Source organism: Cygnus olor, chromosome 14 (assembly GCF_009769625.2).
Source record: "Cygnus olor isolate bCygOlo1 chromosome 14, bCygOlo1.pri.v2, whole genome shotgun sequence".
NCBI lineage: Eukaryota > Metazoa > Chordata > Aves > Anseriformes > Anatidae > Cygnus > Cygnus olor.
This window is the reverse complement of record NC_049182.1, coordinates 18,639,230-18,656,985: the sequence shown is the minus strand read 5'-3', so window position 1 is coordinate 18,656,985 and position 17,756 is coordinate 18,639,230. Positions and strand designations below refer to the sequence as shown.

Sequence of the window (17,756 nt, the reverse complement as noted above, 5' to 3'; positions counted from 1 at the left end):
ACAGGCGAAATATAGGAGACAGAAATACTCGAAGAGACAAGACACTCATGTGCTGTTTGTAACTATGCCATTGGAAAGAACAGCAGATTGGCAATAAGAAATTCCTTATCTTACATGGAGCTTCTGTATGTAAACGTGTGTACATATGTATGCATATACATTTAAAAATTTTTTTTCAAAGCATTTCATTATCAGAAGTTACTTGGAATAAGAAACATGGTTATTTAAAGCCAAGTTTTAAGTGTGGCCTATTAAGTATCAAATGCTTTGAACCCATATAACAGTGGCTACTATTTCACATTTTTGTGTGCCTTTATCTAATGTTTTTTAGTCCTGGCAAAGAGTTATCTGCTGTTTTGCAGAGAGACACAGCTGGCTTCTACCATTCTTGCAGATTACTCTGGAAATTTTAACTTAATATCTAGTCATTAAACTTTATTTATGAAGTGTCAGAGATAGATTTTGTATTAAAAAAAAAAAAGATAACATATTTCAGTATTTGCATTATGTAACAAATTTTTCAAAAATTACCAAGAAGTCTTCAAAGTGGAAAGACAATCATCAGTTACACACTTTACCAACTGTAATTTGGCATTCTGTTTGATAAAGTAGTTTTCCACAGAGCATTTCATCAATATTCACTCCACAATGAGTGTGTTCTTATCTATATCTGTAATAGAATAGGAGTCCTATTCCTAAGTTTAAATTCCTTCTGCAGTAAGTTTTTATACAGACACAGAATGCATTTTTCTTTATTACTAACTAGCACATGGGCAGATTCTAATCTAATCACATATCATATTGAAAAGTTCATTCTGGACATTTGAAATTGAAATTTATATCAGTATTCTTGTACTTATATTATTAAATGCATCTGACAGATTTGGGAGAAGTAGAGATCCTACATATTTTTATACTATCTTCTATTTGCATTTCATTAAAACATGTTAAGTAATGACACTGGGACTTATTTAGCCTCAGACAGCTGGCAAGCTACATCATGTGAGAGAGCTGCAAAAAAATCCTGAAAATAATCAAGTCACCCTGTCTTGATGCTGCAGTATGCAATGACACTGCATCCTTTCTACTGAGCATCATTCATAGCATATTGATTCATCATCACAACATGACATTATAACATCCTTTATTTTCCCCACCTACCCTTTTCCAACTGCAGAAAAGAGCAGAAGAGGGTATTCTCCAGCTTACTCTCTTTAAATACCTGCAATTTTCAGATTCTTGCAGGCATAATTATAAGCAAACATGAGTCACAGAGCCTTATATGTTAATGGATAAGTTTGCTCTTGTACTTTTTGCTTGTATCAGGCAGCAGTGGGAAGTGCATTTCCCACATTATGAATGATTTACATTCCAAAAGAGAAATCATAAGGTCACAATAGACCTTGAGAATACTTTGCGGCCCATAGGCTATGTGACCAGATTTTTTTTGTGTGTGAAAACACAAAAGGAGCTCTAGAGAAGCACCTTTTCCATCCTTCCATATTTGTTACTAGGGGAGCTTTCAAATCAATATACTGTCAGTGAATCTTTAAAAATGTATTCAGAGATTAAAGATCACTGTATAGACGACCAAACTCTTATTACTAGAAATATTTGGATCATAGCCTACCACCGATTTTAATGCAAAATTCTGATGAATCCAGTGAGGGTTGTGGAAGCCATGACCCGTCTTGTCCGACAGTAGGAGAAATAGAGGATCATAACACTTAGGAAATCATGGTAAATTAATCTAGAATTTTTGCCAAGCGTTCCACTTAGCAACCCCTTAAATAAAGTGTCTTTCAGAGCCTGATCTTGATTTTTGTTAAACCCATGTCTTACTACAATTCTAAGAAGCTGCACCCTGTAGCATGAGGTTATCTTAACTTTCAATCTGCTTAGTCTATTAAGGAAGTTTATTCAGAGCTTTTAGATAATCAAGCCACTATACGTGAATTACTTATGATTACAAAATACTTAGAATTCCTGTTAGTTAGTTGACAGCTAAAACCTCTTTGGTTTTATATTTTATGTATTTTGTATTTATACAGATACACACACGCATATATATATATATACATACACACACACACACACATATATATATATATATGTAGAGGCATTTACATCTACATCTAGAATTTAGCAAAATTCTAATGCCCCCTTTTTCTTTCTCGTATTTTCAAGGAATTACTACAGTTCTAACAATGACCACTTTAAGCATCAGTGCACGCCATTCTTTGCCCAAGGTGTCCTATGCTACTGCCATGGATTGGTTCATAGCTGTGTGCTTTGCGTTCGTCTTCTCTGCACTTATTGAGTTTGCAGCTGTCAACTACTTTACCAATCTTCAGACTCAGAGAGCAATGAGGAAGGCAGCAAGGGCAGCAGCACTGGCAGCAGCACTATCGGCAGCAACTGTACCGGCAGAGGACGAGATTGTCTCGGTAATTGCTTGCTTTCCTGATAATAAGTATCATATAGGAAGAGGCAGCTGAAGTAGTGAATGCGAAACAATATTAAAGTGATCTTAACCTGAAACAGATTATGCATTTGGGTCATATCTATTTATCAAGAGATTGTTCTTATTGCAGAAAATGAAAGACTTCATTTATTCATCCTGTTTATTTTGATTTGTTACATGAGTTACTACAGAGATTTTTATTTGATAAGATATTTAAGGAAAGACATTAGACTGTTACCCATAATACTTTCCTTGTGCAACGCTGTATGCTGGAGGCATTGTGGTTAGGCAGCTGTGTTGTTCTCTGAGTGAGTCTGTAGAATTTGTAAGACAGTGTACAGTGCAACGAACATGTGCATTGGCCAGATGATTATGGGATCACTGTAGTATACTGGCACATACCATAAGTGGGTCATCTGGAAGAAGAGGAATTAGCCTTTACATAAACTTGGCATCTGTTACTTTCATAAAATCTGTGTTGGTGGAAGGTTGGGGAAAATAAAAAGCATAAATGTAAAGATTTATGTAGGGATAGATTTCACTACATGTGACAAACAAGAAGGCTTTCTAATACCAAAAATCTTATGTTGGAATTGCTTGTAAATATTATTCCTTACATCTTGGGCTAAGTAATTAATGCTGTTTCACAACATATGTTAATATATTTATCAGCATTGCCCTCCTGTTTTCAGGATCAGTTTTACAATCACCACATTTCCCATTTTGAGAGGAGTAACAGCATTTGAATGACCTGCAAAACCATTGAGTCTGTAGATGAATAGGGAAGTCAACTTAAAAGCTACTGAACAACAGGGCAACACCTTACCCATCATATGGTCATTTTTTCATTTTTGCTTGTAAATAACAGCTAAACTTGTAACATTTTGGTACGTGCAAACTGTTATATTTATAATTTATAAGTTACATATAATACCGCATCCAAAGCAAATACAAAGATTCTTGCTACTGGTCCTTATTGGAACTCATCAGCTAATCTTTCTCAATTTGACTGGGAAGCATTGGGCTTGTAAACCATACTGCATTTTACTTTTTTTTAAATTTATATTGAAAAAAGTATTCAAAAACACTGTAAGACATAGTAAGAAAGCAAATACATGCGTTTTATTTCACTAAACATGTTAATGATAGAAGAATCAAATCTTTATACATTTTAACTCAAAAACACAGATTATTATTTTTTTAAATCCCAGTTATATAAAGAAAACACAAAAGAGAGATCCAAAAAAGTTTTATGATTATATTTAAACCTTACAAAAAACAATGAGAGAAAGAGAATATGTATTTGCTAGTATTTAGAACATGCTTTCCCTCCCCCCAAATATCATATTTGAGAAATACTCTGGACAGAGACAGCAGAATTCTGTAACAGCATAATAATGCAAAATGAGAAGAATAATGTTAAGACTGAAAGAAGTTTAAAATGTACTAAAGCTGCAGTTTTACTCTGTTTGACTTTTTTTGAGGACAAGCTATCAGAAAAGTGACTAAAGAGATCACTTAGCCTTTTGTAGCATGAGGAAAATACTGCTGGAACAATCTTTGCTCTACACACTTTCTTATTCAAGTTTGAGTTAATCACAGTGAGGTTTTCAAGAAGGGGAAAAAAAAGTCATATATTGATGTCCGTGGTGAGTGATATGAAAACTTGGTTTGGGCTAACCTGCACATGCTACTGCTGGTGAATTCAGATCAGACACTAGAAATCCTTCCCCAAATCCCCAGAATCTCTATAGGACAACTATTTCAAAATACATATGGCCCTCTACATATGCCCAGATATACCAGAATACTCCTGATGACCGTAGCTGCTTCACTACTTGTGGGTGAGATTTGGGTGTTCTCTATATCATTGAAGACCAAGCTAATCAGAAATTTAAAAATTGCTATTGAACCAGATAATAAAAAGAAAAAAACAAAACAAACAAATAAAAAAACCACACAACATTAAGACCTCAAGTTTCCTTATCAAGGACCTCATCCACAAACAAGCACAGAACCAAACTCAAGAAACAGTTTAGTTTTTCCAAGCAAAACTCAAGTATTAAAAACATCTGGTAAGCATGCTGTAACCATTTCCTCAATATATATATATATATATATATATATATATATAATATACAACCAGTTAATAACATAGAAATTTAGAAAAGAAGACACATCAAGGTCCTAAGCTAAACTCAGTCTCTAAAGCAGTCTATAGCATCCACAAAATGCTATAATCCTACTCTTCCTGAGAGCTCATGTTATCTAAAATAGTAATTTTCAAGCCTGTAAGTCCACTATGTTTTCCTCAATGGAACAGTTCTCTCTGAGAACCCCCCACTTCAGTAAAAGAAAAATCAGTGAGATCACAAAAATGGTGGGTACCTACCACTGAAGGAAAGAAGATGCAGTCAAAATGGCTTCTGGAGGAATGTAGTTAGCTAACCCTACTGGATCTCAAAGGTCCTATTCCACAAAGGCATCCTGGGAAAAAGGACTGATTAAGTAATAACAAGCTTCAAAAGGCTTTTTTGTTTGTTTGTTTCCTTTTCTTTCCTTCTTTTTATTTTTTTTCTTGTGGCAGAAGCATGGGGGGAAAGAACTTCATGTTGTCATATAGATGGATATACGATGCAGTCAGTGATATAATTTCAGCTGAAACAAATTTGAACTACATCATTTGAGTGCTAACAATGTAGTTAGTACAGGCTGCTTGCATGAGTATATGACTATTGCCTCAGGATTACCATCCTCTACTGAACTCTGTGCTTCTATACTTACATTACTGGTCTTAGAGAAGTTTGTTTAAGTATAGCACACAACATAATTTTCAGTTTTTTTTTCTTACTGTAGGTTTAGGAGCTGTTTCTGAGGTCCTTATTGTTCCCTTCTGACTACTCCCCCAAATGTTCACCTCTAAATTATTTTACCACTTTTCCTTCTACAAGGTCTAATTCTTATTCTTTACTCTTTAGATAATTTGTCTTACCTCTCCTGCTCCTCTTTTTGTCTCTTATCTTTCTCTCTTCTTCTAATTCACTAGAAAAAAAATCTATTAGAATCTGTCATATATATTTAAAATGATTTTAACTAATTGTCTGTTCCATGTGATATACATGTATGTGTTAAAATCTTTTAATTCTCTCCTGCCCTGGACTTCGGTACTTTGTTTTTTCTAATCTGTGGTGTACTTATTTATTTGCCCTGTTAGATAGGGTAGTAAAGTTTTTCATCCCCTTGTAATGCTAGTATTTTTATTTGCCTGTAATTTTTAAAGGTGTGGAAGTTGTCAGAATTTTAGTTACATGGAGGGGTAGATACAGGATGAAGAATAATGAACAATGTGTGAAAATGTTTACTGTCTTCTGTATTTATAGAAGTCGGTATTTTTAAACTGAGAAATTTTCAGAGAATTTAAAGATTTGATTAGCTTTGGGGAGTCCAAATGTAAACATAACAGTGAAAAAGTGAGATGTTCTTACTGCAAAACTGTCATAGCTGTACAACTGCCTATGCAGCTCTTTAACCCATAGCAGCAGTAGAATTAACAAATAGACTGTATATTTTTTACATTGTATTATCTTAAATTGTCTGATGAATTTTGCCTGAAAGAACATTGTTGTGAGAATATCCTTACTCTGTCTGAACTAGTACTTTTTGTATGACAGGAGACCCATTCTACTGCGTTAGGTAAGACAAGCCCCAGGAGATAGCTTCAATACAAATGAAAATAAGGAGCTATAGAAGTCAGATAGAAGCTTTTGCTGCTTTCACTGAGGACCTGAACTCAGGAAGACAAAAGTATTTATGGAACATGTTCTCCTCTCCTCTCCTCTCCTCTCCATTCTAAATTAACTATGTTTCCTGCAAAATAGTATTTCAAAATACTTTTAAAGAGACTCCTTCCCAATTGAGTCTAGTTAACTTTGTTCAAAATCGTGCTTTATTCAAACGAAAAACACTTTTTCTCTCAGGTTTTTATTATATCCCCCCCAAAACAGTACATTCGGAAAAGAAAGGTGGCATAAGACCACATTCTTCTCTATTATATTAATGAAAGTACGAGAAACTCTGTTGAAGTTACTGGAATACGCTAGTTTCAGTAAGAGATGCAATGGTCCAAGTATGTGCTCGGTTTACCGATGACAGCCCAGCATGCCTGTTTTGGTTCCAGGCAAGCTACTCTCTTTACCTCAGTTAACTGAGGGCAGAATTTGGCTTGCTCTCTCTGTCAGCTGTAGGCAATCCCTGTGTGAAATACAAAACTATGGGTGTTCCACTCCAAAACATGATGGCAACAAGCTGGGCAGTCATCTGGACCCTGACAGAAGCCTGTTTTTATTCATATGGTGACCAAGCTTGTTATAGCATGTCAGAAACAAACATTTTGTGTATGTTTGTATATGTATATGTATACACACATATATATATGTAAATATATAGTGCATTGTGGCAGTTAGCTTTTTAATCTCTTTCAAATATATTGTTCTTATATCAATCATATTGTTTCATCATTATGGCTTTCTTTACCCCATTTCTGGAAGTTGTGGGGGAAGAGGCATTGGTGATACTGTTTGGAGTGCATCATTTTAAATAATGCTTTGCAAGATGGTCAGGGAGTACCCAGCAGAGGACAGGGTACTTCTGGGTACTTATTCTTTCACAAGGGTACTTATTCTTTCACAATATGAAAGAAAAGAAACCCTTTACATGTGGGTGACTACATGTAACAGACAAAAGATCATTATAGTGTGGTTGGTTGATTACATTTGTTTTCTAAAAGACCTGTTGTTTTAACAGAAAACAACACAGAACAGTGAAGTACTGCTGGGGGAGCTTCCCTGTCCCAACAAAGTGCTCTGTACCTGTTTTCAAAATAACATGGCTTGAGCAGAAGAGGATTCTCATTCTCTTTAACAACCCTGCCCAACTGCAGAGCAGCCATATGTCACTTCTGAATAGAGGATTTAGTTTTCTATAATTACGTCAGAATATATTGAGGATGTTTAATGAGTATCATAGTATAGCTGAAAGGAGAGCACTTCTATTTGGATTATCAACAATCCTTTATGAGGTCATGCTAGAAAATCTATGTGCAATAAAGCCTTGACTGAGAACGCAGCACTTTCCATCAAATTAGAGAGACCTTCCTGCTCCTCCACAATTGCATGATATCAAGTAGACTATTAAAAACAAACAACAACTTTCAATTATATTGACTTTTTGTCATCCCAACAAGGAAAGTAGATGCTCATTATTAGGCTCTGCTAGAGTTAAATATTTATCTGTTTGACAAAGCAAATGCAGGGCAGCAAGGAAGGTTTAGAAAGAAAAGAAAATAAAAGAGAGAGGAGGGAGGGGAGGAGAGGAGAGGAGATTTCCCTGGCTTTAGATGTTTTTGCTAAATATTGAAGTCTAATCCTTTTCTTTTGCAGGGGGCAGTAAAAACAAAGTCAGTCAATGGAAAGATAAAAAATAAAAGCTCTGTAGTACTGTTTGTACTACAAACAGGCAGAATTTTGATTCCTTATCTCCTACTCCCAACTCAGACTCCCACCCAGACTCCCACCAAGTATCAGGACTGACACTGGCTAAGTTTAAAAGCCCAAAGTCAACTTCATTTAAATTTAATATACACAAATATATCTTTTGACAGAGGCTCTGTGCTAATTATATGAGTTTTCTGATATGCTACATCTCAATTTTAGGGAGAAACTCTGGTACAGTATATTCGTATTGAAAATAATAACAAATTATCAGTCTTCCCTACCCATGTTCACCTGAAGGTTAGGCTATAATTTCAGAGAGATGAGTTTCAGTCTGTGAAGGTTAAGAAAAATTTTGAACATGGCTTTCCCATGCTCCAGTTGATTGATTTAACCCTTTTACTAGGGTAAAGCAGAAAGAAAATAATTTTGTTGCAATTACTAATAATATGCCTAGGAAAGGAAATTTAGAATGCCTAAAGAAATGCCCAAAGCTAGGAACTATTAATGACATCTTAACTAAATTCTGCTGTTAATTATGCAGAACACTGTTAACAAATGTTTATAATGCACTTTTTTTTTTTTTTTTAATCAGACCCCACAGGTGAGATATGCAAAGGAATCTCAGGTTATAATGAATCTCTGGCATTAGATGGAGATTTAAACTGCACAAGACAGTAAAGATTGAGGTACCTTAGTACATGCCCAAGATCTTACACAATGTGGTGAACTTCCCTGCTGCAAGATGCTGTATATAGATCATTCAATAGCTAAGCAGAGGTCTTACGAATCACACTGATATATGCAGAGCAATGTCTGAGAAGGATTTAAGTAGCTAAACTATGCTTAGCTCCCTTTTTGGGAGCTAGGTTACCAGTGTGTGATTTCATGTAGATAATATGAATGGTTTTATCAAATAATCTACTACTGTATTTACAAATTAGATGGGCAGGGAAAAAGAATGTTATATATTCAATTTAGTATTCTGCTTTGTACAGAGATGGAGTTTTGGTCCTAGTTTTTTGTTTGCTTTTGTTTTCTTTTGTGATATCATCAAAATTTAATAGTCTCAATCCAATGTTTTTTTTAAAGGAGGGATAATATTTTTTTGTCTAAACTTTTAAAATTTATTCTCAAAAACCTCTCTGTACTGCATGGCACTCACAGCAATAAGGGACATAAGTGACTAAGAGAGAGAAGTAAGGGCATGCATTTGTTTAAAATTAGCCAGTATCTGAATGCATACATAAGATACTTATTTTACTGCTAGGTCATAAGCTAAACTGATAGCAAGAATACACATCTGCAGTATAAAGGAAAGCAGAACTGTAGAGAATTTAATATATATTTCAGAAATCTCTTGAGTGCATTCATCACAATTAGCATCTATAGAAAACAGAAAAAGCAGACAAAGAATTCCATTTACTCCAAGATTATATATGCTATATTTTGTATATCTGGAAGCAGAGCAATTTGCTGAGAGCCTCCTGAGATGTTCTGAGCATAAGCAAATTCTAGTGATATTGATGAGAGTTTTGAGAGATCATCAGCACCTTTACAGACAAGACTACTTTGTGAGCTTCCTAGGGGATCGGGTAGTTGAGCTGCAAAACCTTAACAGAATCCAGACTATACCTTCCTAGCCCATATACATACCAATCTCTTGTCTAGTCCAGTTTTATGGTACCTCACATTAAGCAGTGATCTTGCAAGCTGTTCTGTGTCACTAGGCAGCCATATGTCATGACAAGTTAAATGGCCTAATGGGACTAGCAGTCTCTGGGAGTGCAAAAGTACTCTTTTGAAGCAGGATTCAGTAACTTATCATAATGCATTATTTCATTATGACCCAGTGTGCTATGTCTCATGATTCTTGCTGTTGCTCTTGCTATTTGTAAAAGAGTCTTCACTATTTGACTGTTTGGCTATGTGAACGGTACAAAATCGGAACTGGAATAGGCCACCCATTCCTGTTTTATCGGTTTTGTGTTTTGCCAAAATTTCATGTCATTGTAGGTAGAAATCTTTGTCAAAAGGAGGAGTTAAATCTAAATATGATAAAAAAATTGCTGTAGCTGCTGTTCAGAACTCGGATGTTTTAAGAATAGTTTCAAAAGAATGATCTCTTCCTGCTGTTTCTTCCTCTTGGTTTAACAGTAAATTCTAATGAAAAGTAAGGGTTGTTGTCCTGCGGCAGCAAGTCTGGCTTACTGTCAGCTGCCAAATTGAGAAACAACTTCATTACACATCTGAAATAAATTTAGGCTTCTGAATCTTGGGTAATATAGTGGTAGACAAAAATATATTCTTGACCCTGACTTTCTGGATTGGCCCTCGAGTGTTTTAGTGTAAGAAGTTATTTAGGGACTTCCTTAATGATTTATATAAGCATCTGAATAGCATAGCACAAAAACTGTGGCATTCCTGAAAGAGCAAAATGCACTGATCCTTCCCGAATATTGAAACAGGCTATTTTAGGTAATGAGAAATCATTAATATCACTCCATTGACAGAAATGGATCCAAACTGGCCCCAAAGCATGCATGTAATCAAGTTAGTCAGTGTCTTCCCCAAATCTGAGGATACACACTGACTCCAGATTTTCCTGTCTCCGACTCTTTTCCTGAAAACTCTATCTCATCTCCTGAAGTCACATCAAGATCATCCTCCTTCTATAGCAACACATAAGATTTAATAAATGCTATAAATAAAATTTAAACCAGGATTACCCTTTTCCAAGTGCCTATCTGGATGATCACAATGATTTTAGTACCTCTGCATTCTAAAATATGTTCAGTATTCAACATAATCCACTTACCCTATGCTACATCTGCTATGCCTACTATTTTTTTAACTCTACCTCAGAACAATAACTTCTAATTCATGCTTGAGTGATCCAGAGCAGAATTTGGCTCTCCTTATATCACAATATTGCAGATAAGAAGGTCTAAGTTTCCCCTCAGCAACTATGTTTTTAGAAACCACTCATTCTCCATAAAAGTTCAAGCTATCTTGCAGTAAAGCAAAAAACAAGCTACCTTACAACTCTGACAATTGAGTTCAAAGTAGGGCATACAAGCAAAATAGAATAGCGACTTAACAGAAAAACAGTGGCCCAGGCTCTGACAGTAAGTCTGTTTATAAAGTGGGATTACTATTATGATTAGTGCAAGTGGACATGGATAACCCTCTTTCTGTTTCTGTGACACATCTGTAGATCATCCTCCATTTAAATCTGTCTGTTGCTTGCTGTGTAACTGGAAAATACAAAAACAAATAACTGCATTCTAGATAGGTACAGCCCCAGAACATGAATGCCCTTTGATACCCATTCAAAACATGATAGTGATCATTTAATTGCTATCAGAGTGGAAGATGGGGGGTTATAGCAAGTGGTAGCTATGATAGGATATGGAAGAGAAAAAAAAAGGATAATAGTTGAAAAACAGATATACAAAAAGAGCCTTTTTATGTAGACTAAATTCAGCTGTGAGGAATCCATTCTCCCTAATTTCTTCTGGATACCAGTCCTTTCATCCATGAGCAGAACTTAGCGTTTTAGTGTAGCAATGTAACCTCTTCTCATACTTTGGCAGTAATACTGCTAAAAGGATAATTCCTGTTAGAATTATATTTGAAATCATACATAAGATACCAGCTGTGCTAGGCTGGTCTTTTATTTAGAAATTTTGGCCCACATACACGTATAGGCAATGTACTGCACGAAATGTTTCTTTTCCATGTAATGACCCAATCATTTATCTGACTAAAGTCTGTTTCCATGCATAGAAATCCTGCAGGATAAATCCCAAAAATGCTGACAGAGGGCTCCATATAGGTGAATGATTGCCACTAAATCACTCCCAAAGAATGACTTTAGAAATCACACGTCTAGCAGAATTTTGCTGCCTCAAAACCATTTGAATGTTACTATTCCACTTTAAAAAATGTATATAAATATACTGTGTATTGTAAATTGTTTACATCACCTAACATTTTCCTCATCAACTTCATTCATTCAGTCATCTACTTCTGCTGACCAAAAAACCCACTTATTCAAATCCAAGAATAGCTGTTTATGTTGTACAATGGTTACATCAGTAATCTGGGAATAATCCTTGTAATTTTTTATTGATGAAGCTTTAGACACAAACTCAGCCAAAATGTTGGATGTTCCATTGCCTGGTGGCATCTAAAGGTATTTATACTGCTCCCTATTGTTAGAAAACTTGAGTACTTCATATCAAAACAATAATCAGCACCATGACACTCTAGGCATTCTTCTCTATTTTCTTAGCTATCAGTAAAGTCTTATGGCTGCTGTCACACATTCACATTACTAATAGTCATGCTGGGTGGTGGCAGCAGCAGCAGGAATTGCCAGCAAGGTCTCTGAACTTCTATTTCCTCCCATTTGATGTGAAAAGTGAGTTTATCAGCAACTATAGTTCAGGGACCAATAACAGTGTGACAGTCAGCTCAAGTGAGTGTTTAGCAAAACTTGTCAATGGGCTTACACGATAAAGACTGTACTGAAGCCAGCCCATACATGTTTTGTTTGAAGCTGATTCATATCTACAAAAGCTTCAGTCACACAAATATACTGAAATTTAGGTACACCATTATCATCTTTTCCTTACAGCTCCTTCTCTTTTATTTCTTTCTCTTGTCGTTCCTGTTAATTAACATGTTAACAATACAGAGAGTCTTTTATCTTTTTGCAGTAAAGCTTTAGACCACAAATGTACCGCTGTAGATTAGTTTTGTTTTGTGGTTTCCTTAGGTTGTTCTAGAGCACAGCAATAAGCAAATAAACAAATCAGAAAGTTGAGTAAAATGATGGAGAGAAATGTAATGATCACAAGACCTAAGACTCTCGTAGCCATAAATCAACCTTTTTTTTTTTTTTTTTTTTCCTCCACAGCGTTCTGACTCCAACTGTAACCTGAAGAAGAGAGTAAACTCTGTAACGTCTCAGGCAGATCAATCTCCTGAAGCCAGCATAATATCAAATAGTGCATCCCAATATCAACCAGTGTCTGTTCCTCCACCAGCCACCCCAGCACCACCACCTATTGGAGACACAAGTAAAATAGACCAGTATTCTAGGATCCTCTTTCCGGTGGCATTTGCAGGATTCAACCTGGTATACTGGGTTGTTTACCTTTCAAAAGACACTATGGAAGTGAGTAGTAGAATTTCAGAATACTTGCTTATAATATGTACCATGTTTAGTTAGCCAATACTATTTGAACTGTTCATTTGCTTTGGCAACTGCAGTTACTCAGTTCTGTCGGAGGAAAGTTTACTGATACTACCTTTCTCTAAACATCAGCTGTCACTTCCAATAACAGTGGCACTCGGTAAACTGTAGAAAGACTATTTGAAAGTGAGAAATGTAAACACTTCTTTACTATGTTACACTGAGCAGAACATAGGAAATTGTGTAAGACAACATATAACACCATTCTCAGCAAACATACCGATCTTAAATCTTCCAATTCTTCATCTTCCTTTCTGCAGCAAGGAATGGTAAAGTTATCTGTTGCAGCAATACAATAAAGGAGATAAGAACATGAATATCTGCTAAGATTTTTTCAATGACACAATAACAGTCTCCTAAAATAAGTCTTTTATTTATTCTAAACATTTATCTACAGTGTGAAGAACTATTGACAATTACAGCATACGCCGTGAATTGAGAGTCCTTGTTTTTATACATTTTAATGCTGATTTTCCATGTTTCTTCATAAAATGGAACTGTTTTATGCTTATAAAGTTGCTAAATTCTTTGCCTGTTTGAATCAGGCTAAGAGTTACTGTGCCTTTAGATGTCCATGAAGAGCAGAAGAGATGTGTACCCTGCAAATTGAGTGTGCCTAGAACAATCAGTCAGTGATTAGCTTATCACTTTCAAACAGTTATTAAAATTTAGTCTTTAATGCTTTAATTCTCTGATTTTCCTTTTTGTCTAAATACAGTTAATGGTGTCCTTTCTCCTTGGTAAAAAAATATATTCATTTGCCTTGTTGCCACAGAGTTTTTGAATCTCACTGTACATTGCAGTCAATATGATTGGTAAATTTAGCTTTATTTAGGACAGCTACAGATATAATGATGTTATTTAGACAGTACTGAATGCACGAAGTCCCTATATCAATAACAATAGAGGCTGGAAATCTGATATGAGTGGTGTGCAAATTCCGCCTTTATTTCCCAGGTTAGAGGTAAAGAAGGCCAAGGGAAATCTCTTGGAGGGTCAGGAGATATTGCAGTTCAAACTAACAAGACAGTGCTGATCAGCTGACTGGTGGCATCTTGCCTCTACTTGAAGCAGAGACTAGTAGCCTCTAATTTTGCTGATTTTTTGCTACTAGTATTATCTGGAAAATGCTGTCTCTCAAAGAGAGAGTGTGCTGCCAAGCAGCTTATATGAAATCAGAAGGGCAGGAAGATAGGAGGCACTACCTCTTGTAAATGTTCTGCAGATGTCTCTCTCAAGAGGTCACAGCTGCTAACTCCTGGCCACTCAAAATCTGCCCAATGCTAAATTTAGCATTTGTGCCAGAGATACTGATCCCTCTATTAAAATATTGACTATGTGTGCACATTACTTATCTCAATCAGAGAAGGGAAGTATCTAAAAAGCTCATGTATAATCATTACAGTTTCTGTTTAGAGGCCAGTTTCTCAGCTGAATTTAACTGAATGCTTTTTGACATGGAAGGAGATGAAGTCCTCTTCTGGCCTTGATATCTAATTAAACAGTTCTGTTCTCTAATGGAATGAGTGGGTAAGCATTCTTACTTCATAAGTCATTCACTGTGCAACTTGATCCATAAATGATGTTTCAACACAAAAACTGTTTTGCACTGTGGAGTAGCAGTAACATTGCAGCAAAACAGTTGTATTGGTAAAACTATTGGAATGAAGCCAACAGTTCTTCGCCTGCATTTTGCTAGACAGCATGTTGTTAGAACCTCATATAACCAAAAGACAACATAAAAGTGGAGGAAAGAAAGTACTTGCAAGTATTTATATGAAAGAATCCCTAGCTGAAATAACAGATGCCATGTTTTAGACCAAATCAAATGCTGATACTTGTATGATAAGCCCCCCTCTCTCAAAGGGTTTTATAACTGAAATGTTAACAGATGTTTAGCTATGGCAGCACGACTGTGCCATTTATAATATGAAAAATTAAAGCATTTAAATTACTCTAAGAGGACTTACAATCTACCTACGTAAGGTCTGTTTGTAATTAATTTAGATAGAATGTGTGAGGATGTGACATCCCTGTGATTTATACATGGAGAACAGAACAGGCATGTTTCAATGTTGTATGTTCTTCTGTAAAGCACAGTAATATCTGCTATCCACAGAAAGCTCTGCACAGAAAAACTATACACACATGTCCAGATTAGCTAAACATAGAACTTCTTGAAGGGAGAAAAAAGCAATCTGACAACTGAGGAAAAAAAAAATGTTTATCTTTTTTTGTCATACATGCTTTTTTTTTTTTTTTTAATTTCTTAAATCTTGCTAAGTCCTCAAGCTGAACACTAATTTATAATAGTGACTTTGATAAGTGAATTGCATGCTTGGTTTATTTTAATAAATTTAAAATTTGCTTGATTGAGAATGTAAGAAATGCCCTTTTAACAAGAAGGGTATAAGAACTTAGTCTATGTTTGCCATGTCATTCATAATGCATATGCTGTTCTCACATCTTCTTACACATATCCTTTCTAAAGTAACCTGTCCCAATATTTTATATGTATCATACTATATTACAGTTTTTAACGTAATAAAACAGAATGAGGTCTGTGGAGTGACTTAAGCTCATGAAGACTATGGTAAATTTGCGATGATGAACTGCAGAAAAGCAAGCAGAGGGGGCAGCTTTTACATTTGGGGGCGGAAGGTAAAATGTAATTGAATGTGCTAAATGTGCTGACTCCTAGATATTATTGGAACACATAGCATGATGGCAGAAAAGGAGTTACATAGCAGGCTGAAGGAGAAAACGAGAAGCCAATGATGCATGGGGTCAACTAAGAACAGAGAAACAAAAACTGGAAAAGTATTTGCTTCAGATTGTTGATATTGATAAAGCTTACAGTGCGTATTGTGCATTGTGCTTCAGTTTAACACTGGAAAAATAATGTTCAGGAGAAAATAGTCATTGCTGCACGTACTTACAGTCAAGCTTTGGAGATCAGGTAACGAATATCAAATTCTGAGAAGGTTCTCCTTTGGACTGCAGTTCTATTCCAAGCCTGTTGAGACAGAAGAAATCAGGTGATTGTGTTGGTTAACTACACTGTTGACAATTCATAGCTTAAACTTCTCTCCTAACTTTTCTTCCAGTTTTTTGAACCTACTGCAATGCATCTTCGAAATGACCATCAGTCCAACTAAAGAAGAGAACAAGGTTTCAAAAAAATCACTGAAGGTCTCGTAGGGTTGAAGTAACTTCAAAGGAATTGTCTATCCACAGGTGCTCTCAATGTTCAAACACAGAATATTTCTATTGGACATCACCTGGAAACAAACTCTGGACAAATCAAAAAAACAGAAACTGCACAGAGTTCTAAAAATACTTTCTTACAATTTCTTACTGTAATTCTGCTATAAAAGTTCTTGTTAAATTATTTTGTCCAACAGTCAAAGAAAAGAATGTGTATTTGTTCTAGTTCTGTAACAAATAATTGAATGTTTACATTGGTATAAAACATCAGTAATGGGATTATTTCTCTTAGATGCAATGAGCATTACTAAAGGAAGCCAGATTCTGAACTGGTATAAATTAGCACTGTTTCACTGAAGTGCTAGGAGCTGCACTGATTTGCATCAGGTGGAATTGGCCCAAAATAACGTTAAGAATAAAAGCTATGAGAGGGAGCTGCACTCTCATCACCTTTTCATAACCTTTTCATAGATAAGATGAATGATGAATACTGATTTTCTGTAATTTCAACTTCATATCCTTTAATCTGAGGTAACGTTTGTAAAGAAAAAATTAGTAATAAGGAACAAAACAGAAAGGATTGGTTATGTACTTTAGCTGGTTATATTATAATGCTTTTTTGTTGAGAGCGACTGTGAAAGTGAAACCAGTCTAATTACAAGCAATTTATGGGCAGTATCTAGAAACACAGGACTGACGCCAGAGAGATTTCAGGGACTGATACCAGGGAGATTTCCAAGTTGACTGGCTAGAAAGATGCAGCTACCCATCAAGTGAAATTCAAGCCTCCAGCTCTAGGAAATTTCCCAGAAGCGAGTCTTGACGGCTAGTTAGGAAATAAACTCTTAACAGCTGTTTCTACTGAACTGCACATAGCAAACTCCTTAGAACTTTTTCCACAGGGAAGTTACTGTCAGCAAATTCAGAGTTTAAAGGTGCTAGTATTTTATTTCTCACTCTCAACAAAAACAGTCACAGGATTTATTTTTCATAGTTCATAGTCATCTATTATTTTATTGTACATTCACACCCTTTATCTCTGTAGTCCTTCTCAAGTATGTAATTAGGAAAGATAATCAAATCAAACCTGAGCCACCTCTGTTCAGGTGTAGTGGACACTGGTGGGAGTCAAAAGCACACTAGTCTTACATGCAGCCAGATATAAATTGAGGACCCCTGTCCTGAATTTAACTGTAGTGCAACAGAATTATATTCATTTTAAAGTGAGATGGAAAATTCAGGGTCTTTTGTTTTGTCTAAACAAACATCTTAGTCACTGTGAAAAAATAATTAGGGGCTGGCTAATTCCAGTAAGTTATCAAGTGCTCTATTG

General features: G+C 35.6%; 1 protein-coding gene across 3 annotated transcripts in view; it reads left to right on the top strand.

Moving 5' to 3' along the window:
- GABRA6 (gamma-aminobutyric acid type A receptor subunit alpha6) overlaps positions 1–17,756 on the top strand; it is a 24,018-nt gene extending 6,262 nt beyond the window's left edge. For 2 of the 3 annotated variants that reach the window (XM_040573700.1, XM_040573698.1), the window contains 2 exons: positions 2,188–2,447; positions 12,878–13,280. In XM_040573700.1, coding sequence (XP_040429634.1) covers positions 2,188–2,447; positions 12,878–13,192 — 575 coding nt within the window. In that variant the 3' untranslated portion in view covers positions 13,193–13,280. Of the gene's footprint in view, positions 1–2,187; positions 2,448–12,877; positions 13,281–16,323 lie in introns of those variants that run through there. The other variant, XM_040573699.1, reaches the window with a different exon arrangement.